Source organism: Clytia hemisphaerica, unplaced genomic scaffold (genome assembly GCF_902728285.1).
Source record: "Clytia hemisphaerica strain Z4C2 unplaced genomic scaffold, Clytia hemisphaerica genome assembly, whole genome shotgun sequence".
Taxonomy (NCBI): Eukaryota; Metazoa; Cnidaria; class Hydrozoa; order Leptothecata; family Clytiidae; genus Clytia; species Clytia hemisphaerica.
Genome location: NW_027103987.1, coordinates 608,076 through 632,776, shown reverse-complemented (window position 1 = coordinate 632,776; position 24,701 = coordinate 608,076). Strand labels below are relative to the sequence as shown.

The 24,701-nt window shown below is 35.0% G+C and overlaps 1 protein-coding gene across 1 annotated transcript in view; it reads right to left on the bottom strand.

Moving 5' to 3' along the window:
* The window catches only part of LOC136811127 (inositol-trisphosphate 3-kinase A-like), a 51,998-nt gene extending 28,152 nt beyond the window's left edge, over nucleotides 1-23,846 (bottom strand). Inside the window, exons 1-2 of the mRNA XM_067067734.1 lie at nucleotides 23,665-23,846; nucleotides 4,756-5,647 (exon numbers count right to left, since the gene is read on the bottom strand). Coding sequence (XP_066923835.1) covers nucleotides 4,756-5,184 — 429 coding nt within the window. The 5' untranslated portion in view covers nucleotides 5,185-5,647; nucleotides 23,665-23,846. The remainder of the gene's footprint in view (nucleotides 1-4,755; nucleotides 5,648-23,664) is intronic.
* Nucleotides 23,847-24,701: the final 855 nt, after the last annotated feature.

The following is a 24,701-nucleotide window of genomic DNA, read 5'->3' as shown; positions in this document are numbered from 1 at the left end:
GTCCGAACAACCACCGTCACGATGATCCCTACGACGACAATCATTTCCGAACAACCACCGTCACGATGATCCCTACGACGACAACCACTTTCCGAACAACCACCGCCACGATGGCCCCTACGACGACAATCATTTTCCGAACAACCACCGTCACGATGGCCCTACGACGACAACCACTTTCCGAACAACCACCACTCACGATGCCCCTACGACGAGAATCATTGTCCGAACAACCACCGTCACGATGGCCCCTACGACAACCATCCGAACAACCACCGTCACGATTCCCTACGACGACAACATTGTCCGACAACGCCACACGATCACGATGGCCCCTACGACGAAATCATTGTCCGAACAACCACCGTCACGATGGCCCCTACGACGAGAATCATTGTCCGAACAACCACCGTCACGATGATCCCTACGACGAGAATCATTGTCCGAACAACCACCGTCACGATGGCCCTACCGACGAGAATCATTGTCCAACAAACACCGTCACGATGATCCCTACGACGAGAACCATTGTCCGAACAACCACCGTCACGATCCCCACGAGATTGTCCACCCCGTCACGATGATCCCTACGACGAGAATCATTGTCCGAACAACCACCGTCACGATGATCCCTACGACGAGAATCATTGTCCGAACAACCACCGTCACGATGATCCCTACGACGAGAATCATTGTCCGAACAACCACCGTCACGATGATCCCTACGACGAGAATCATTGTCCGAACAACCACCGTCACGATGATCCCTACGACGACAACCACTTTCCGAACAACCACCGCCACGATGATCCCTACGACGACAACCATTTTCCGAACAACCACCGCCACGATGATCCTTACGACGACAACTATTTTCCGAAAAACCACCGCCACGATGATCCCTACGACGACAACCATTTTCCGAACAACCACCGCCACGATGACCCTTACGACGACAATCACAACAACAAAGCCAGAGGAAGCGACTCTCACCAGAGCAGAAATCATTCCAGTTACCCTGCCATCCATAACTGCCTCATCAAAGCAAGCGAACCGAAAAACCTTCAAAATAATTTCGAAAACAATGAAGATAACTTTGTTCCGTACTCGGAATCATGGGAGAAAACTGCTGCAGATTATCAATTCCTGAAACATGTTTTCAAAAAGTATTCTACAGAACGTAAAGATCAACCTAAATGCAAAAATGAGATTATATTGCCAACCCTTATTCTCGAAGACGACTATTCGAATCCTATTCCAGCAAATGTTTCACCTGATCATGATCCACCTGATCCTGTTCCACCTGATTACGATGCACCTGTTCCTGTTCAATTTTATTGTGATCCACCTGACTGCGATGCACCTGATTATGATTCACCTGTTCCTGACCCACCTGTTCCGGCCACATCTTATCCTAATCTACCTGATTATGATGCACTTGATCCTGATCCCCCTGATCCTGATCCACCTGATTCTGTTCCAACTGATGCTGTTCCACCTGTTCCCGATCCACTTGATCCTGATGCACCTGTTCCTGATCCACCTGTTCCCAATCCACTTGATCTTGATCCACCTGATCCTGATCCACCTGATTCTGTTCCAACTGATGCTGTTCCACCTGTTCCCGATCCACTTGATCCTGATGCACCTGTTCCTGATCCGCCTGTTCCCAATCCACTTGATCCTGAGCCACCTGATCCTGATCCACCTGATTCTGTTCCATTTGGTCTACCTGATCCTGTTCCATCTGTTCCTATTCCATCTGATCCTGATCCTGTTCCACCTGTTCATGTACCACATGATTGTGATCCACCTGCTCCTGATCCATGCGATCCTGATCCACCGAATTACGATGCACCTGTTCCTGATCCGCCTATTCCCAATCGACTTGATCCGGTTCCACCTGATTCTGTTCCACTTGGTCTACTTGATCCTGCTACCCCTTATTGTAATACACCTGTTCCTGTTCCTTTTCCATCCGATCCTGTTTCATCCGATCCGGTTCCTCAACCTTACCCACCGAATTTCAATTTCACAAATAATGAAGAAACGAAATCACGAAAGCAAGGCAAGCCTTTCATCCACGTTAAAACAAATCAAAATTATGGGGACTGCAAAGAAAAATTTTTCATCAAACAAAGACTCCAAGTGATAAACACTCGAAAAAGATATTTTTGTTAACGAAATGAAATCGTATCCGTAACCAAGATGATTGATGGCACGTTGAAGGACCCAAACGATACTCGTTTTAGACGAAGATTTTATTTTAATTTCTTTTTTTTTACTAGCAATGCTGCTAGCTTTAACTAAACTAACATTAATTCCATATTTAATAAATAACCGCCTATGATGAACTTATGAACTGATGAGGACATCAGTACGCTATGGTTGGGAGGAGTGTGATGAAGCGTTTTCATGTAATAAGAAACGTTAATTGCTAAAGAACAGGAAATCAATTTGGGGGCTAACGACACTTCCGCTAGGCCCCATAAACGACGTTATATAAGACACAAAACGACTTCCGTCCGGGTCCTAACGACAATTCATTGTGAAATTGCATATTAGTCAAATGATATAAAAGGACCCAAAAAAAACATGACAAGAGGAGAGAGGAAAGAGACAGAAAAAGAAAGGAAAAGAAGAAGATCGGAGAAAGAGAGAACGGTCGTGAAGTAGAGCGCAACAAGATCTTGCAACTACAGTTCACATCGGATGACTTATGTCCGAACGGATGACTTATGTCTGAACGGAATTAAGCTATCATTTACCGCACATCTGGAAGATAGGGACTAATATACTAAGTAGGTTTTATTTGATTTTCTAATCGTCATTTTTGTAACAAGCTCTAATTCAAAATAATACTTTTATTTTATATCTCAAAGTGGAGATCTATCTTGTCAGTTTCTTGTGTCTTGGCCTTTCTATATCTTCATATATAGATCGTGCGAAAGCTACCTGTTTGAACTCGGATTGCGTGACACTTTAGGAAGAATTAGGGTCTGACCATTCAGTCTTTTCATACACAGAGAAAATACCCGTGTCACAGTATTACAAACCTATACGATTCACGATAAGAACATTCTTAAAACATACATCTAACAACAAAGACCTTAAAATTCTTGAATATTGACATTCTTCAAAAATCGTAAGTTCACATCAAAGACAAAAGAATATAATGCATCAATATTTGTTGACAAATAAATGAGTACCAATTACTATTTTCGTCTAAATGAAGAAGTTGACTAAAGAATGAAGTTCCACGACAAAAATATTACAGGTTCCTTAATAACTTCTTCTTTGAGGACATTCTTTGCATTTTGAGTAATCACGTCCAAAAGGGAATGTTGTCACTAGGATTGCATTTGATGAAGAAATTCTCCTTGATAACTATGGATACACACCAGGCAAACTATATATCAACGGAAACTTTGAAAGTTAACGTACAAACATTCAATTACAATAAGTCACGTGTAAAATATACAACAGATTAGTCATTTCAAAACCATATTCAAGACAAGTTGTACTGTTTGCAAATCGATAAGTAATCGAGAAGAAAATTATCGATCATGGATCGATTATCAATTATCTCCATGATAAACCCCCACTGATTATCGAATAAATGGTATCAATTATCTTAGGAAAACAATAGATCACGTCGAAAGATCGTACCTACCCAAGGGTAAGGGTATGGGGTAAATCAAAGCAAAGAATGATGATTTTTGAGATGACATTTTAGAAGGAAAGTAGAAAGTCTTCTTTGGTTGGGAACGATTTTTAAGGTTATTCTGGCAACAATGCAATATCCTTCAAGTAGGCACTGCAGATCTTTAAATTCCTATGTTGAAATTCATGTAAATAACTTCAACTCAAGACAGCTTACAAAAAATCCTCACGTAAATCGATGAAGGATTCTTATACGATAAAGTACAGATATAGTAGACCGCGTGTGGGTGTTTGACGAAGTGTATTTTAAATAACCCACAGAGAATGAAATCTATGTAGGACAAATAGGATTGAGCTTGATCATTTTTTATCTACGTTGGATGTTCTACATGGCAAAATATTTGCTTGGCTTTCAAGACATTTTGTATTACATGTAATAAACCCTCTCAAAATGATAACTGTACGTACTTCGACTAGTTCAAATTTGTTCAAAAATGACGACCTTCAATTCTTTAAATGACACAAAGAGACATAAACAGGCAGCCAACTAAAAACACAGCAACATATAAAGACACAAACATTTTGAAAATACATTTTGAGAAGTCGGGTAAGACCTGGTGAACAGTAACCAGTGAACAAAAAGTATAAGGAAACAAGCTACCAATAAATCCTGCAGAGGTTCATCAACTCACCAAAAACATTCTTAGTTGCAATCAATTACAAGTCAGCAGTCAGTAATATCAAAGAACTTAAATACACTCAAAGTACACAAACAGTATACAATATGAACTTCAGAAACAACAGATAACGAAATCATACTACAACTAAGGTTTTTACCACAATAATTATTAACAACTTTCATAGAAGAGATAACATTTGCATGCATCGTAAATCTATGGAAATTAGCAGCCACAGAACCATGAACTGTTATCATAAAAGAAATATAACAGAAAACGAAAACGCGAAAACGCGATAAGATAGTAGGTAGCTGGATATGAAACAAGCCAGAACCTTCGGTATAAGGGAATAATGCTCCATCTTGAAACAAGAGGCAAAGCGAAAATAAGACTGAATAAAAAATTGGAAACTTACTCTAGACGCCGCAATATCATCATCCACCGTCGTCGATGCATTATCATCATTGTCTGAATAATCTGAAGTGAAATCTACACTCGATAAAGAGCAAGTTGAGAGTTGTCTTTCAGCTGACCATCCTCCATTCATTGGTTCCGAGTCCGAAGATGGTGATTCTAAAGACGTCTTCCTCGGTGCAGAGTCTGTAAAATGAAGTGCTTCCACAAGGTTCGAATTAGAATCCATGTAATGAATCGTGTTACTACCAAACGTTATACGATCTTTGTTATTATTTAGAGAATTTTTAAGGGATGTGATTCCAACGTCGAAATGATCAACAACGGATTGCGTATGATGATGTGTGGTAGAGCACCTTAACTCTCCTCGATCAAATTTCGTTTTGATGTTAGGAGAGTCTTTAGAAATGACAATATGTGGTGTTTCCATTGTACAGTATGTATTATTAAAACACAAGTCCTTTTTTTCTTTATATCTCTTTAGTATTATCTTTATCTCCAAATCAATAGATAGGGGGTAACTCTCTCTCTTTTTTATATCATTGATGATTCGTACGAACAAAAATCAACACATCAACCAGTCGATAAAACAGCATAGAGGGTAGAAGCTTATAAATATAAATGACATTAAAAAAATAAAAAGGAAAACATAAACTTCTTTCTCTTTAATATGATGACAACGAATCAATAGGGCAATCAAAAGAGACTCGGTATGAATTTATTTCTCTAAATGCCTCGTTGCGTTTTAACTCCAGCTTCTTGATAATGGCATACCAAATTGATTTCTCTCTCTCCATAAAATGTACTCTCTCTCCGCTATAATATCGTTTGCAATCGTTTCATTAGTTCTGTTTGCGTTTTTTATATATACTTCTCGTTTTGTGATAATCCCCCTGAAACGAAAATAGAGATATAATAGTAAGGATTAGTAAAAGAAACTAGTACAGAGGGTAACAAAAGTATTATCAAGGAATACCTTCTAAAAAAGGACTTAATTGTCATGTTCTGTTTTTAGTTCTAGAAAAAACAGGAACAAAAATAAGAAGTTTGTTCAGGTTTGTTGTGTGTGAAACTAACCAGCTTTTCCCAAGATGTATAATATATTTTTGAAAATAGATCATAGGATAGAACACAACACAAAATATTAAACGACAATCTATTTTTGAAAACAAAAAAAATGTTTCATAATTAAATATTGATTTTTTATCCCTTTTTTCCCAATTTCAAAAAAACTTTCTCGACCGTAATGAACGGCTGTTTAAACCTTTAAAGGACAAACATTAGAAAAAAATTTATTAATGATGAAATATGAAATGAATTTATTTTTGAAGTAGGTGAAAAGAAAGAAAGAGACCAAACATTGGTATACTGTAAGCTTGTTGTTATGATGTAAAACGATCACAGTTTTCAGATTAGCATGTCGTACCAATCACCCTAATATGACTGTTCTCTCTCTCATGTTACAATCATTTTAAAAGTGATTTTTCTTCTTCACAGTATACAGGCTTTATTTTTGAAATTTTCTGAGTTGATATAATTGAAACACCTTAAAATGCCACCATATTCTAATGTACCTAATTCAATCTTTCAAAAAAAAACCGTCTCCATAATAATTCACCCTTTTTTAAACCCACTTTATAAGAACATTTGGAAAAAAAATAAGAACGTCACATAAGAGCATGTCCAGCCTAAGAATCGAAAAAATAGCCAATTTTGCTTATAATTGGGAAAAAAATATAAGAACCTGAAACAAACATCCCTGTGGAGAATGTTGAAAAGGCCTACCTCCCATTAATTCAGAATCGAAAACCCCAGATTTCAAGATCTTCCCTTTAAATTTAGCAATCATAGACACATAAGAACTGCAAATATCCTTGGATCATTTGAATCTACTGCAAAAATGGGAAATGAGAAAAGAGTAAAATCTGATTTTTTTTATAAGAACAAGTAAATCTTTGGTCAGGCTCGGTTGTTCTTTTTTTCTAACACTTTGATTTTTATGTTATTCTTATCCCGTTCTTAATGTAGGGTAAAGTTGGCTTACAAAGCTTATACTTTGATCCATAAATTCAACAATTCCAAGCCAAATATTGTTCTTAAATTGTTCTTAAAAAAGTGTATGATTAAGAACATGCTGATTTCAATATACTGGTCTTTATAAAAAAGAGAGAATTAAAGGCTTCTCTAAAAGTCTCAAAAAGTCTCCATACATCGAACGATTTCTGACCCTGTGTTCGAGTTATTGAGACTTAACTGTAGCCCAGAAGTTCAGAAATCACTTTCTTTCAATCATAACATCATAAAATGAATCTTATCTCATTTTTTCATACTTTGACTTCAAACAGCGTTTTTAAACTTGTCCTATCCTTCCTTCAACATTTCTCCTACAAAAAAACACCATTGTGAATTATTAATGAAAACAAGAGAAACATTTTTGATAAAAAAATGATCAAAAAATAATGACTAGATATGTGAAACTGTTTTGCGATGTCTGTTGTTAAACGGCCGTTCATAGCACTCTAAAAGTGCTCGTATACTTGACTAACACAACAAACACTGATATACGTTCCTTTCTAAGAACAAACTACATAAGAGCAATCTTCTATGGCCAAAAAAATATTAACAACAAGTTAAGAACATTTTAAGCCACCGCAGACTCTAAAACACCGTAGTTCTTAGGAAAATTAACAAAAATTTTCACAAAATGGTGAAAATAAGAACATTTTAAAAATACTTTAAGGACTAGAACTCAAAAAGTTGAGAACATCAGAAGGGCTTAAAAATTTTGAACGTTTTTATAAAAAAGCGTATAAATCGTAAAAAAACGTTCTATTCCAAAAGAAGACAATGATCTTCTTCCAGATTCTGGGCGAAATTTCATTCATTTCATCATGGATTTAGATCCCCAAAAGACTATTCTAAAACCGAGGAGGAAGTTCGTAACCAGATCCCGTAGGAAATATTCAATCCCAATAAAAAATATTTAAATTCAATGAAAATTCAAATTTAAGGAAATATTCAAATTTAAGGAAATGTTCACATTTTAAGGAAATGTCTTATTTCAAGGAAATATTTTATTTCAAGGAGCAAAACGATGTTGACCAACTTGGATTTGGAAAGAAGTGGAAAGAGAAGAAAAGGCTTTTAAAGCTATCACTAAAAGCTATGATTTTTCCGTTAAAAGTTTTTCAAGCCCAGGGATGTTCTTAACTTTTTGAGTTTTAATCCTAAAAACTTTCTTAACATGTTCTTATTTTCACCATTAAATATTTTTGTCCATTTGCCTAAAAATTTCGGTGTTTTAGTATCCGCGAAGCCTTATGTTCTTAAAATATAGTTTGTTCTTATAAAATAAGGTGCAGTTTTCAATCCCAAGACTGGTCTCGTCAACTGACGATGCAAATCGTGCAAATGTGATATTGAATCCAGTAGAAGATTGTTCGATTCGAGGAAATTTAAAGCGAAATCCATTGGTTTATATGGCGTACATTGTTCCTTTTAAAACCTTCAAATAGTAATAAGAACCTTCTCAGCCAAAAAGCTTCGAGGACAGATAGCAGGATTCTAGACTTCATAATGTTAAGAAATTCAAAAGATAATCGAAACAAAAAATAAACTTTGGTGCAAGAATATATTGCGTACATAATTTAAGGCCATTCTACGACGGTAGCACGAACACACTTCCATAGCATCGCAAAGTATGACAATGAGAGGCTTCACTGCAAAGAAATCATAACAGAAAAGAAACGAGAAGTAATCGAAAGAGTACAAGGCCAATTAGAGTCAATTTACTAACACAACCTATCAATTTCATTATAAAATCAAATTAAATCTGGCAATCTCTAGAGAGAGATATTAGAAAGGTACACCGTTCTCTATATCAAAATCAAAACAAAATTGCAAAACGAATTCATATTGGGTTATGTATTTATTTACAAAATTGCGTTATTTTTCTTTTCTTTTTTCTTATTTGTAGTATTAATGAGAAGGGGTAGTACCATTATACAAATATTTCCTGCTCGATATTATAGTTTGGTTATAAAATTCCAAATTTCGTAAGCCTACCGCTCTACAGTATTTTCTCGTAAGGTAAATGGTTGATAGGAAGTTAAAGAAAAACTTGTCAGTTGGGTGTCGAATTTCGGTAACACATCATTATAAGCTAATTAATTTTCAAACAATTCCACACTCAATGCTTTGCATAACAAAATGGCAATAAAATTATATAAAACTATCAGAAGCAAAGTTGAAATCAAATCTCAAATCAAGAGGTCCACGACCACCACTAGGTACTTAGGAGAGCTTGCCTTACATATTATATGGTATCTATGCAATATATTATTCAATCGCTGAACCGGTCAAAAAAAGTGATCTCCGAATACTGATTGGTCAAATAACCTCGGCGATTCTCATAGACCAGCGTCCGAGATTAAAAAAAAGGCCTTAAAAAGGCCGTAAAAATGATAAGTTCTATCGATTAACTAAAAATCGATTTACTCGAAAACTGCAGGAGATTCAAAGGGAAAATATTTTTCGCCAATTCTAATATAAGAAATTTGCCCTGATCTAAGGGGTGCCCTACGATTTGACACAATTCACTGCATTAGTCGCTGGTCTATCAAACAAACAGAATGTTTCAGATCGACACATAAACCAAGCGTCCTATAACCCTGGTGAAACAATGTACAAAGTGACAATGATAGTTTGAAAATCCCGAAAACAAACAATTGCACCGTGGTAATATTGAACACAAATCACACTATCTATGAAGTAGCTATTCAAAAGACCTCCCAAAGTTTTAAAAGTTCGATCAACCTGTAACATAATGTTTACATTAATACACCCACGGTAAAAGGCCACCGCGATGAGGAAGGAATCAAATCAATATCCTCTTAGAACGAGTAGTGATAGCCAAGCAAACTGATCACTCTTAATACTTCTAGTTCGATTATTCAAAGGCCAGAAAGCGAAAAAAGAATGGATCGACGTCGACAAGTGAATCTATTCTCTCCAAGTGCTTGATGCACAGGCCGAAAGACGAAAAGCGAAAACAATGGATCGACATAAGTGAATAATAGCAAGCGAACAAGCGATTAATTGAGCAAGTGATCGTTTGGTTTTACTTGGCTAGAGAATAATGGTGTATAACATCAATTTCCAAACTCTTTTCCAAACTCCAAAACCTTCTGTTAGTTCTATATTTCCATATTTCAAACGTGATTTTTAGAAGACAAGTAAATATAATAATCCATTTCTAATAGATCAGAGAAGTACCAGAAGATCCACTAGACAAGGATAAGCATAGATTTTTCTTAGTTGACTTGAAATCCTCAACGAATTTTTATCATCGCAAAGTATAGCCTTTTCAGTTCCCTTTTACTGTTGCGTTGATTAGTAAAAAAAAAATCCTAATCATTAATGCTCTGGTATAGTATACTGTTATTTATATAGGAATGCAATACGAAGCTTTAAATAAACATTGACAAATCCGTTAAAAAATATAATCAAAACATAAGAGGTCATATATGAACAACCTTCCTGTCATTCAACAAGTTCTCAACAAACCCAACATGTAAGGTGCGTTTAACCTGCTTATGACTCTTTGTTAAAGATGCTGTTAAAATCTTACATGACTACATTACATGACTAGCAGGTTTAGCAAAATAGATTTTTGCTACTAAATTTACTGTGAATTAATCCTGCATATCGTATTTTATGTTACACATTTATCCCTCTCAGTTCTGCTCCGTTCTCCAATACTTCCAACCATTGACGGTCCGAAGTTGAATCAATATCTACTTTTAAAGAATCAAATTGTACCTAGAGCATTTTGCTCATATACTCATATCTAATTTAAAACATGCTTTTTTCACTACGTCATCACGATCATAAAACATCTCGTTACAAGTTTCAAATACCGAAACCACGCTTGAAGTAAAAGTGTGGCTTGGAATATGTTCAAAACAATGTTCGCAACTCTAAGATAATCTCACTATCACGTAAGTAGAATACCAGAAATAAGGCACTTGAAAGATTTATACTTAATTTCCATTAAAGTATTTTCACACGGTGAAGTCTTTTACATTGATGCTATTCTCTTTTTATAAACTTGACATATGGCCTAAAATTCAATCGAACGTACTAGCTTCCTCAACTTCAGTTTCATGAAAAATCATTCCTAGGCCTAATTATAAAAGGAGCAAAATATGAATACTTCAACACGAAGATCAACTGTGCAAAACTTCATAAAAAGTAAACTATTTTTTAAGTATCCATCCTGCTCTGAAAAGCTTTATTCTCATTTTGGCTTACCAAGCCCACAACTGAAAACTTTACAATATCTTTAAATTATATATCCTTAATCAAAGTCTTAACTCTTTAAGTCTGAATTGTACTCAAATCCCTAAAAGTCAAAGGAAAGTTAACAGAAGCGTGAAATCTCTACGCAAAAACAATCAAAAAGAAACTGGTATTAAATTACGACAAATTAGGTCACCCGGTTGGATAGTTCTTAGCATGACTCAAACATAGTTAGAAATCTAATGGCATATTATCCCCTCGTAAAATTTTTAGAGTCATAAAGACACAACCTGTCATGAGATATGCTGTAAATTATTGACGGCCTAGATGAAAGAAAACCCAAATTTGACATAATAAAATAAACAAAAAACCCTATACTGAGCCCACCTTTACGATGTTGCGCGCGAAAGTATATCATTATTGTACTTTCGAGCTTTAGGTTTCAAATGAGTATTACAAAGAAGACGTGATGAAAATATTCTATGATTCAAAGTCTTAATCAGAGACTTCTGCCCAGAGGTCTCGTACGATTATGTCACTGCCAAGTCAGTTGAAAGCTTAAGTCATCATAACTCCAAAATGACTACTTCATCTGATAGCTCTTACTTTAGAGAAACTACACACATATTCAAAAAAGATCAGTAAGTCTCGAGTTCGAATATACTGGCTGATATATATTCCAAATATTTTTTATAAAGTGCGTGTTTTTATGCAAACCCAAAACCTAGCAGCGTTTGAGCATCGAATCTTAATTAATCCCTTTTAAGGACCAAAATTAGCCTTTGTAGAGTTAATCTCCGTGTCACAGAATCCAAAGGATCACCCATTAATAGAAAATTCGAGCAAAAGATTAAGAACTAAATACTCCTAAAATCGTATCTGCGTTGAAAATGGGACTCAACCCTACCCGATCTCCCCCTATCAGTGGGAAAATTACACTAAAATATTTAAAATACCCAATAGATTTTTGACATCAGAAGTTGAGATTCCCACCCGTTAAAAAATTAGTATTTTCCGTTGCCTCCTTTCTTTAACCTTCACATGTTATAAAATTCCCAACGAGTTACTGATACGGAACTGTTGTTATATCCCTTTCATAAAAAAGTGTATTAATCTAAACGTCAAAAGTATCAACAAAAGTTGTATTTTTACTGTATTACAGTATGTCAATGTATCTTATAAAATTGAATTCTTATAATTAGGCGATTCGTTTGAGATTTCAAAATCAACCTTACCGACACTCATTCTTAATCCTCGACAAATCTCGAAACAAATCTTTCCCTTAAAATGAATCTCATAAAAAGCTGAAAATCAGTGTAAAAGAATCATCAGTAAACGCTACCACTGCAGTTTGACTTTGAGCTACTGATATTTTAATGGAAAAAAAATTCTTGGCATTGTTTTATATATGATAGATAGAAAAGGTTATCAAACTCCAATTTATGATAATAAAAATGAGGCCTGTCAATTAAGAAGCTATTTTCATTGCATAATAGGAGAAAAGCAAGATAGTGTTTCTCTCTCTTAGTTACTATAAATGGACGTTCAAAATGCCTTACGTTCAAATAATACATCATAACACGAAATGAGTTTGGTTTTTCTCGCCATTAACGAGGTTACAGTAAATATTCATTGCTTACATAATAATTAGCTAAATGACCAATTACAAAAGAAGCGTCCAGGCTTGTATTATTTTTCTAACCAAAGACTTTCATAATGTTACTTAGAGAAGAAGGTGTCGATAAGATAAATAAACCATCATCACAGATTATTATTTGTATAAAAACAACATCAACAAAATCATGATGATATTTTCATCTCATAGCAACTATGTACAATGTTGTCCCAGCCGGTGCACAACATAAAAACGTTCATTTAACGTCCATAATATTGCAAATAAACGCAATCTAAAACAACCCACTATAATCGATAACCACTAGCACTAACACTAACACCGATAATATCCTAGTATCGGATCGGGTTTGCAAGCAGTCTTTACTGAACTGTAAGTTATAACGCCATTGCTGACATACTGACGATAGTAAGACTAGAGCTTACCACTACCCCTAGAAAAATGATCAATTTATTTCGAAAAGGTTTGAAACTACCATCATGGTTAATCATTGAAATATTTTTTTATAACAATATGGAAATTTTGTGAAGCCATTGGATGTTCTTAACTTTTAAAAAGTTCTTAATATTTAGTGTTTTTGAGTAATTTGGATGAAATTTCTTGATTTGAGTCTGCAAAGTCTGAAATGTTCTTTAAATATGACATGTTATTCCCTCGAAGCTTTATGTTCTAATAGTTTGTTCTTATTTTTAAAATGTACAGTTTCTTATGTTGTTACCGAGAAATATCCAAATGACACATCAGCATACTCATTAGAAAAATCAGCCAAAAGAGTATCCCTGGTAGCAGCCAGTTGGCTAAATTTGACTCCTTACCTCGAGTCCCCTTCGGGAAAATCTTTAACCAATCGCGGAGACAGGGGTATTCACAGGTGAAGGTAAAGGATTTAAAAAATATTAGTAAGGTTAATCCACATAGATGTGGATGGATATGATAGAATCAAAATTACTGTACATTTTGTAGTGAAAAAAGTTCCCATTATAAAAGTTGAAAATTCATGTAATTCCAATAAAGTTTGCGAAAGACTTAACCTTAACGTGGCTCTCGACACTTGAAGTTACCCATTTTAAGCAAATGTATAAATATATTGCTTTCAAGAAAGTTTACGAAAATTTACTTAATATATCGAAACATAAAAATCATATACAACACCACTAACCTATAAAGTACAGACAGGACAAAAAAAATGTGATCGTGAAACACATTAACAAGTTTTAAAGAAAAATAACACATATCGTTTTTGGTAAGGCTCCTAATGTGTTAACCATTTTTCACTTCGAACATAAAAAAATAATGTTCAAATTAAAAAGAGCCTGTTTATATTTGCATTTAGAGTAAAAAAAACTTTATTTTTCTCTAAACGTTTGAAAAACATTTTCCACCCACGCACTACTTTGATATCTGTTCGAGTCTTAAAGTAAAATACAACAAAATAAAATAAAAACATGAAAAAAATGAGAGCTTTATAGTGATTTTAAGTTAAAACCTGAATTTCAAATTCAGTGGGAAAGAGAACAGGCTAAAAACTTCCAAAACAATAGCAATGATCTAGTCTAAAAGTCCACTGCTTTAGTAAGTGTTACAATTAAACCAATCGAAAAATAACAAAAAAATAGTAAAACTATAGTATGAATATTCTAATTTGAATCAAGTATTTCTTGAAAATTTGTTGTCAAGGTTAATAGAAGAATTTAGAAGTAGTTTTTCGGAAAATGTTTGATTACAGTTGAGCAAATAAGCTAATAATAAACCCTGTTAAGACCACTACTCTCTTTACTTTGATTTAATTAAGGCAGTTCCATCATAACTTTGATGCCGAAAATAATATGAGGAGAGGAGGGGGTACAAGTTCTTTTTATAAGCATAACGCTTATAAGCATATGAAGGCTCAGATTTGCAGTATTCCTACGCATAACATACGCATATATGTCAGCCTGGAATGTTTTTCTTCAAGTTGTCATTTTTTATCTGTTTAAAAGGTCAAGTAAAAAAAAGACATTCCACGGCTAGCTACATTCCACTGCTCCCAAAATCTGAACAAATTTTTATAAAATATTTCTGAAATTTCACTAAAAACTTGGCTCGGGGTGAATCATAGGCATGATTCATAAATATATAAAGCATAAGCTATACCTGGATGCTTTAAGAACTTAAGCTTACATGATCCTGACCAAGGGGCATACACTTGCTTATAAAAAAAACATGTAGTGCCTAAGATCGATGATAAGCCCAAGTTCTGAAATTTTGATCCTTAGAACGTCTAGAAAAATCATTGATAAACTGAAAAGGACTGCTTCCTTTATTCTCATTACTTTAACATGATGAAAAATGTTTTTTTTTAAATGGTTTCACTTTGATATCGGAAACAAAGTTACATGCTACCAGTTGCTTTATAACCCCCTACTGACTTATTACTTGGAGAATTTCCATTCAGAAGAGTTTTTTCCTTGGGCATAAAATTTTTTTGAAAATTTTACGAAGAAAAAAAATTTTCTGAGAAAAATTACTTCAGCCACATTTTAAGGTACCTTGCACTCTATCTTACTGTCAAAAATTTTGCACCAAGTCCAAAAAACCTTATTTTTAAGTAGTTTTTGGCCCAAATTTACCCCCAATTTTTTTTTCAAAATCGGGCTCCGTCACTTTTTAGGCATTGCTATTTTGTATCATTGTGCAAAAAATCAAAAAAAACTAATGAGCCATTCCCGAGAAAAGCTGCTAACAAGAAAATGGTAAAAGGGAATTTCCCCAAAAAAGCGAAAATCCGTATTTGATGACGAAAAAAAATTTTCCGAGAAAAATTACTTCAGCCACATTTTAGGGTACCTTGCACTGTATCTTTCTGCCAAAAATCAGGAAAAACTAATGAAGCAATTTTGCGCCAAGTCCAAAAAACCTTATTTTTAGGTAGTTTTTGGCCCAAATTTGCAAAAATCCGTATTTGAGGACAAAAAAAAATTTTCCTAGAAAAATTACTTCAGCCACATTTTAGGGTACCTTGCACTCTATCTTTCTGCCAAAAATCAGGAAAAACTAATGAAGCAATTTTGCACAAAGTCCAAAAAACCTTATTTTTAGGTAGTTTTTGGCCCAAATTTACCTCCCAAAAATTTTTTTCAAAAATCGGGCTCCGTCACTTTTCAGGCATTGCCATTTTGTATCATTGTGCAAAAAACTAAAAAAAACTAATGAGCCAATCCCGAGAAAAGCTTGTAACAGACGAACGGACAACGGTCAAATTAAAGGACCTCCCGGTAGGTCCAAAAAATTTAACAATATGTTTTTTAACATGGTTGAGGCAAGGAATGGTCTTAACAGCCTGTTGTTGATAAAACAAAGAATGTACGTAATTATTGTGGTTATTAATGAAAGATTTTTGAAAAAAAGTCTCCTCTACTGAAATAGATATAAAAGCACTCCATTGCAAAGTCTTTTCAAATTTCAAACAATGAGATTGCCACATATGATGTGGGCTAACCAATGACCCTAATATTTTCCCATGGCTTTCCAGCCTGTTCCAGCGCCTTGTACAATTTTTTTGCACAATAGTGCAATAATTCAGGGTAAAAATCAATGTTTTGTATTCAAATATAATACGTAATTTTATCATGTGATGTCTTTAAAGGGAAAATTTTGCTGTCAGTTTAATGAATTAGGGCTACACCCTCAGTATCCCTGGTTTTTTTTTAAGCTTGAGTTAATGCCTACTATTTTGTTTTTTAAGGGCACTTTGACACATTTTCCTATGAAAACTCACCAGGGAAAATTGCTGCCGTGATTTTAGCCTGGGTATCGAAGCTGTAAATTCTTATCTTATTATTTATTTTCTATCTCGGCTATATACAGCTTTATGATCTACCATAGTGTCCTCGGGGGTCTCAGCCCCCAGAAAAAAGTAAGCAACCCCTTTTACCTCAGCCCCCTTTCACTTAACCCCCAGAAAATTAGATTCATGCTAGCCCCCCCCCCAGATTTTCTCGGGTTTACCGGGCAAAACCTGGACATACATTAAGGTTCAATGAATGCTAAATCTTTCTTCCTGAAAGAGAAGTTCCCCTCTAAGTAGAAAAAACTTAAACAACAGATCAATTTTCAAGGATAAACAAGCAACATGCTGAATGGACCTACCTGATGATGAAACTTAGATAGCAATAAGGAGAAAACCAATCATTAAGAAAATATAGCGCTTAGCGAAAATGCATTAAATGTCATCATTGATTGTTGATGGGGGGGGGAGGGGTTTAGGGAAAAAAGAAATAGAAAGTTCCGGTTGCAAAAGTTTTATTGACAATTGAATCATGCTTGATGGTGGCATTGTTATCAATAATTTTTTTAAGTGAAAAACAAAGAAATGTATGGAAAAAGCCCAATTCAAATCTGTGAAAACGTGCCAAAAATCAAAAAAAACTAATGAGCCAATCCTGAGAAAAGCTGGTAACAGACGGACGAACGAACAGACGAACGAACGAACGGACGGACATCGGTTAATTTAAAGGACCTCTACCCCACCGGGGTAGGTCCAAAAATAGCAATGCTGAGAAAATATTCTTATAACCCATGCTTAGAGATTTAAGGAGTTGGCTTTTGATTCTCTTAAAATCCTAAACTCCCCAGGAAAAATAATGTGACCCCTTTTGCCTCAGCCCCCAGAATGTTCGAAAATGTAAAGCCCCCCCCCCTTTTTGGAAATTTCAGAAAATCTCTAGCCCCCCCCCTCCCCAATTAAAAAAGGGGGGGCTGACACTATGTCTACCAAGATACTAGATGCTTGAATAGCTTGCCAGTGTCGACAATTTTCAGCTTTGTACAATATTTGAATATTTAAAAATGTCATATCAAATCCCTTTAAGAAACCAGGCGGTAAATTAGAAAAATCAAAAATTGAAAAAAAGTTTACAGCTGGGATATCCAGGCTGATGTTTGCATATATATAACCCAAGTAAGGCAGATGAAAAGCAAAAACATCTATTAATTTTGTTCCAAGATCTTGCAAAATGATATGTGAGCGCTCTTTACAGTAGAGTACAGAGTGGCATTTTCTATTCCAAGATTCCAGTATTTTAACAATGGAAATGAGGTGACATTTCTGCAACAAAGACAATGACTAATGAACTTTTACTGCTTGCCCACTCTTTTGAATTACCAGAAGGTAATATCCAGTTCCATTCCTAACCTCTAATGCTGTCCATATTTTATCTCCCTTATGTCAAAATCACTATTACCAAGAATCCTGCGGCTATATCTCTTTTTCTCATCCCTTTTTTACGCGGAGCTCCTTTTCAAGCTCTGAAAATATCTGCCAGGGTCACAAAGCCAGTTATATACAACCACTTTTCAATGTCTCTAGGAAACTAAAACTAGATGAATTGACTAATTTGAGAGGTTCCAAATTTCCTTGAATTTTTATCTGACAGAGGGTTAATATTTTGAACTCTAGCAGACTCTAGCAGCATGCAGGGTTCGAATTATAGCTTCGCACTTCGCAAAATGCGAAGTGAATTTTAGATTTAGCAACCCAAAAAGATTTCCTAACTCAAAAATACGAAGTTAAAAAATTATAAGAAAACACCTATTTTGCTGCTTCTTCAATTTTATAATCTATTTGCTTTATCAACTGGCTACCTCGCAACTTTCTTCATTTGTTTATCTATTTCTTTATCAACTTGACACTTCGCTACTTTATTCATTCGTTTATCTATTGCTTTATCAACTTGCTACTTCGCTACTTTATTCATTCGTTTATCTATTGCTTTATCTACTTGCCACTTCGCTACTTTATTCATTCGCTTATCTATTACTTTATATACTAGCCACTTCGCTACTTTATTCATTCGTTTATCTATTGCTTTATCTACTTGCCACTTCGCTACTTTAATCACTCGTTCATCTAATGCTTTATACTTCGCTACTTTATTCGTTTATCTAATGCTTTATCTACTTGCCACTTCGCTACTTTATCATTCGCTATCTATTACTTATAACTTGCACTTCGCTTACTTTATTCTTCGTTTATCTATTGCTTTATCTACTTGCCACTCGCTACTTAATCACATCGTTCAATCTAATCGCTTATTCAACTTCGCTACTTCGCTACTTTATTCATTCGTTTATCTATTGCTTTATCTACTTGCCACTTCGCTACTTTAATCACTCGTTCATCTAATGCTTTATCAACTCGCTACTTCGCTACTTTAATCACTCGTTCATCTAATGCTTTATCAACTCGCTACTTCGCTACTTTATTCATTCGTTTATCTATTGCTTTATCTACTTGCCACTTCGCTACTTTAATCACTCGTTCATCTAATGCTTTTTATCACTCGCTACTTCGCTACTTTATCATCGTTAATCATCTAATGCTTTATCAACTCGCTACTTCGCTACTTTATTCATTCGTTTATCTATTGCTTTATCTACTTACCACTTCGCTACTTTAATCACTCGTTCATCTAATGCTTTATCAACTCGCTACTTCGCTACTTTAATCACTCGTTCATCTAATGCTTTATCAACTCGCTACTTCGCTACTTTATTCATTCGTTTATCTATTGCTTTATCTACTTGCCACTTCGCTACTTCGCTACTTTATTCATTCGCTTATCTATTACTTTATACACTAGCCACTTCGCTACTTTATTCATTCGTTTATCTATTGCTTTATCTACTTGCCACTTCGCTACTTTAATCACTCGTTCATCTAATGCTTTATCAACTCGCTACTTCGCTACTTTATTCATCGTTATCTAATTCGCTTTTATCTTTATCACTTGCCACTTCGCTTTATATCACTCGTTCATCTAATGCTTTATAACTCGCTACTTCGCTACTTTTAATCACTCTTATTTTATCAACTCGCTACTTCGCTACTTTATTCACTCGTTTATCTATTGCTTTATAAACTCGCCACTTCGCCACTTTATTCACTCGTTTATCTATTGCTTTATAAACCGCAATTCTATTCATTCCTTTATCTTTTGCTTTATATACTCGCTACTTCGCTATTTTATTTATTCGTTTATCTATTGCTTTATAAACTCGCCACTTCGCCACTTTATTCACTCGTTTATCTATTGCTTTATAAACTCGCAACTTTATTCATTCCTTTATCTTTTGCTTTATATACTCGCTACTTCGCTATTTTATTTATTCGTTTATCTATTGCTTTATCTACTCATCTACTTGGTAACTTCGCTACTTTATTCATTGGTTTATCTTTTGCTTTATATAGTCGCTACTTCGCTACTTTATTCATTCGTTTATCTATTGCTTTATCTACTTGGTAACTTCGCTACTTTCTTCATTCGTTTATCTATTGCTTTATCTTTTCGCCACTTCGTTACTTTCTTCATTCGTTTATCTTTTGCTTTATAAACCGCAATTCTATTCACTCGTTTATTTATTGCTTTATCTACTCGTTTATCTATTACTTCACTATACTTGAATTTGTCTATAATCTCTTACTTTAAGTCTTACTTAGCTTTTCTAGAGAAATGAATTGAAGATACTTTTCGCATTTTCTTCCAAACAACATCGCAAAATACTAAAAAACGCTTCGCAAACAATGAAAAAATTTCGCCTGCGGCGCTCCTTTTCTGCCGCACTTCGCTCGGAAAAATAGCGAAGCTCCTAAAATTAATTATTTGAACCCTGGCATGTCCTTTCGCAATCAGTATAATTTTCAGTCATTCTTAATAACTTTTACACTATAACTAAATAAATTTTAGTCTGCCAGACGTCCCAGTGACAGCAAATCATTCCAATAGCTTTAAAAAACATTTTACTATATTGAAAAGAAAGTATAAATCCATAGGCTGACTCCTTTTTCTGAAGCAGACTGTACCCCTATAGCTTTACCAACAAAAGCTCTCAACAACAATCACAATACACACATAATACAACGTTACACTTTCTATTGTATATAGTTATACAAATAATGATTAAACTAAAAATATAACACATAACAAACTTTTCTGAAGGAGCCAGCGATAACAGCTTGTATTGAAAAACTGTATACCAAAGCAAAATTTTCTGTACCATTCATCTATCCATCACTTTTTTAGAAAAGGTGGTAATAATTAACCATTATTAATTGAACCATTTTTATTTCAAGTTACACACAATCATCAATTGAAGCTCATAAAACTCTTTAGTAGCAATGTGAAACCCCACAAAACTTTCTTAATAAATTGTCTTCTTCTGATCTCTTTTTATATATAAAAAAAGAAAAAATTCTCCTATGCCACTTTCTTTTTGTTTTGATTTAAAATTTTCGTATGCAAACGTTCGAAGGTCAAAATTAAGACCAGAAATTCGAATATGAAGATGAATATTTAAAATTTTGAAGACGATTTGCAACTCTTTACATTATACAATAGTATTTCTTGACATGCTATTGAAAAGTATGGCGGAAGTGTTGGATTGTATAGTTTCTTAGTACTTATCTTTGGGACACTGGGAGGATGGGAGCTTTATTTTTATTTATTGTAAGGCCGTGATCACAAATAACATGTGTTACAACACTTACTGTTAAATCTCTTTGACAACAAATTTGTTTTTATAACTCCACCAAGTTTATCAATCATACTTTCTGTCATAACATGTCACAATAACTTTCACTGATAGCGCGCCCTATTTAACTTTTTTGTTTTTATTCAAAATTTGGTGCGAAAGAGAAATCATGTATTTTTTAATACACCGTTCGTTAACTTAAATCAAATGACTTTGGAGGTTCAGTGAAATGGTGGCCAAATTGCCGTCCCATGTTTTGCCAGATAGTCTCAAGTTGCTATTAGTAGCTAATATTTTGAAATTGAATTCTTGTGTGTGATCAATAAATGAAGTAAAAAAAAGGCAAGTGAAGCAAAGGATGGAACTGGAATGGATGGAATTAGATAAAAATCTGACAATTTTGCAACTTTCCAACTCAAAAGATTTGGAAAAGTAAGAAAAAGTATCAGTTAGTTGGTCGGACAAGCGACGCAAACACAAGTTATTTGTGATTCCAGCCTTAGTGAAATTTTCCTTCTTTTTTTGACGGCATTAAACATTGACCCCCTCCCCCCTCTAACAGCCTGAAGCTGTTTGAAAAAAAGTATTGTCGATATTGTTGACGGTCCCTAGCATCAGCTAGCTTAGTAGTCCTTGGTCCTTGTATATATATTATTTCTATTTCTATTTCTATTTGGTTGAGTTGCAGGAGGCTTTGAGGCCCATTTTCTCAACTATAGATGCTTTCAATTAGCGGCCCGTCAGCTTGAAATGACTACCCAACTCCCCTCACATGGCATGGGTTGACCTGGGCAAAGGTTCATTCACTTGCCAAGTGAACCACTACTGCGAGTGGGAATTGAACCTCAGTCACCTGTGCAGCAACCAAGGTCAATGACCACTATACTGTAAGTTGGTCTAATATCGACATCCCTTGTCTAATTCCGACACCTTTCTTTAGAGAAAGGAATATATATATAATATGAAAGCTTGAATCACTGATATTGAAAAAGGATTATTCCTCTCTGACCACTAAGCAAAGAAAAACAGTTTCAACCTTTCTATAAATTTCAGCTGATAAAAGGGTGTCGGAATTAGAGGAGGGGTGTCAACATTAGACCAAGTTACGGTAGTATCATGAAGTCGGGTAACTTGCATCAGTGGAGGCTAACATGTATAGCCCTCAAATGACTGACCAACCAACAGACCAAACAGTTACATCAATATGCCTTCTTACCTGTCTTTAAAAATATAAATAAAAGTAATCACGGAAAAGGACGCGAAAAAAAAAAGACATAAGTGTGAGAACAGAGTAATCAAACTCGTTAGAAAAAGTACCATTAGAAGTCATAAAAAATTAACCTGAATAAAAGCAATCGAAATTCCAGAGAACTTCATAATTCCCCAAACTATATTACATTACTATGTCAAACTCCCACCACATAGATTTTACAATTACGTCAGAGTAGACTACGCTCGCCACCGAAGAGGTTTATTTGGAAAGGGTAATTATATTTTATTGTTCGCTTCTTTTTTAAAGATTTGCCGGGTTGGAAAAGTATGAAATTCTTTGTACATATTTTACCTACCCCAAATATTTAGGAGGCTGAGTTTTAAATGAATCGTCAAGTTGAAACGAACGATAAATGTATCAAGGTCTGTTTTATTTACCCCCTGGTGACTTAACAAAAGAGACTTAACTCGATGTTACAATCCAATTATTGAAAGTTTGTCTCGGCCTTTTTATAATGAGCGAGACATACGTTCTCTGATTACGCAATTTTCATATTGAAATTTTCAAGGCATTTTGATGTATATAACTGCCAAAGCAGCAAAATGTCAAAACAAATGAACTACGCAGCTGCGCTCGCAGCTTTACTCTATATACTATTTTTGTTTTGATTTAAGGGCTATGCATGTTATTGTAGCCTCCATTGCACTGATATGCAAGTTACCCGACTTCACGGTATATAATACCGTAAGCTGGTCTAATCTCGACATAGGAATAATATGAAAGTCGGAATCGGTGATTGAAAAAAGATTTTATCCTCCCTTACCACTAAGCAAATAAAATAATTTCGACCTTTTTTTAATTTTTCAGCTCTAGAAAAGGGTGTCGAATTTAGAGGAGGGAGGATGTCGACATTAGACCAGTTACGGTACCACAGACAGCGCCCAGTTTTCAGAGCATGTCATAGCTGCCCCCCAAAGAAAAATTATACCATTGAAATCCTGCCCTTAAACTTTGTGTACCCACAAAGAAAGGCTGCTAAAAAAACAGAAAAAGTAACAAAATTGGCCAATTTTCAGTGATTTTGCCCCTGAGACCAGAAAATTATCAAAAATTTGCCCCTGCCCTAGAAACTGATACACACTCTGCCCCTGAGATCTCGATGATTTCTGCCATACTCTGTAATAGTTGACAACTAAGTTGTAGTAAAATTATACCGTAAAGATAGATTAAACAAAAAAACAAGATCTCATACATACCTTTTTATATTGAAACAACTGTTGATTGATTGATTGCTGGCTGGGCTGTTTGATTTGACTTCGATAGTTCAACAGGTTTCAACACTGGTTGACAGGGTGCACGTTGAGTGGTTGATGGTTGACATTCATTCGACTTAGAATTTCCATGAGAGCAATACTAAGTTGGCACCTTCACTAGGAAAAGAGCTCAGATTTTAAACTAGGATATCATTAATTTAGAGAGTCGGGCTAGAATGATCAAGCGCGCAAATTTTTCAAAATTCGAACGAGAACTTTACCAGTAGCAGTAGTCTCTCTCAGAGCAGCCGTGAGCATGGTAAAGCTTGATTCTGATTGGTCCTCCGTCTATATAGAAAAATCTCACTTTTGTCCCTGGGACAAAATTCGAATCAATTTTGCTCCATTGTCCCAGAAACAAAATCAGCGTGTCTTTTGGGTATTTCCCTCACTTTTTGTTCCATGAAACAAAAAAAGAAACCATGGGACACGCACTTTTTTCTTATGTTGGTGGGATAGAGCATGTTGCGTTGCACCAACGCAAAAAAAAGACTTCTCGTATCCCCAAGCCTTACAAATCTCGTCTATTTGTTTCGTTTAGAGACAGAAAAACCAAGGGAGATATTTTAATGACGTGATTATCATTCGATAATAAATAATCCAATTAAAAACGCCGATAATGTTCGCCCTGGGTAAATTTGATACACTATTTGGACTAATTCATATTTACTTTCGAATTTAAATTCTCGCTACGCTGGCTACACTTGATACACTATTTGGACTAATATTCTTTTTCGAATCTAAATTCTCGCTACGCTGGCTACACTTGATACACTGTTTTGACTAATATTATTTTTTCGAGTTTAAATTCTCGCTATGCTGGCTACACTTGATACACTATTTGGACTAATATTCTTTTTTCGAGTTTAAATTCTCGCTACGCTGGCTACACTTGATACACTATTTGGACTAATATTCTTTTTCGAATCTAAATTCTCGCTACGCTGGCTACACTTGATACACTGTTTTGACTAATATTA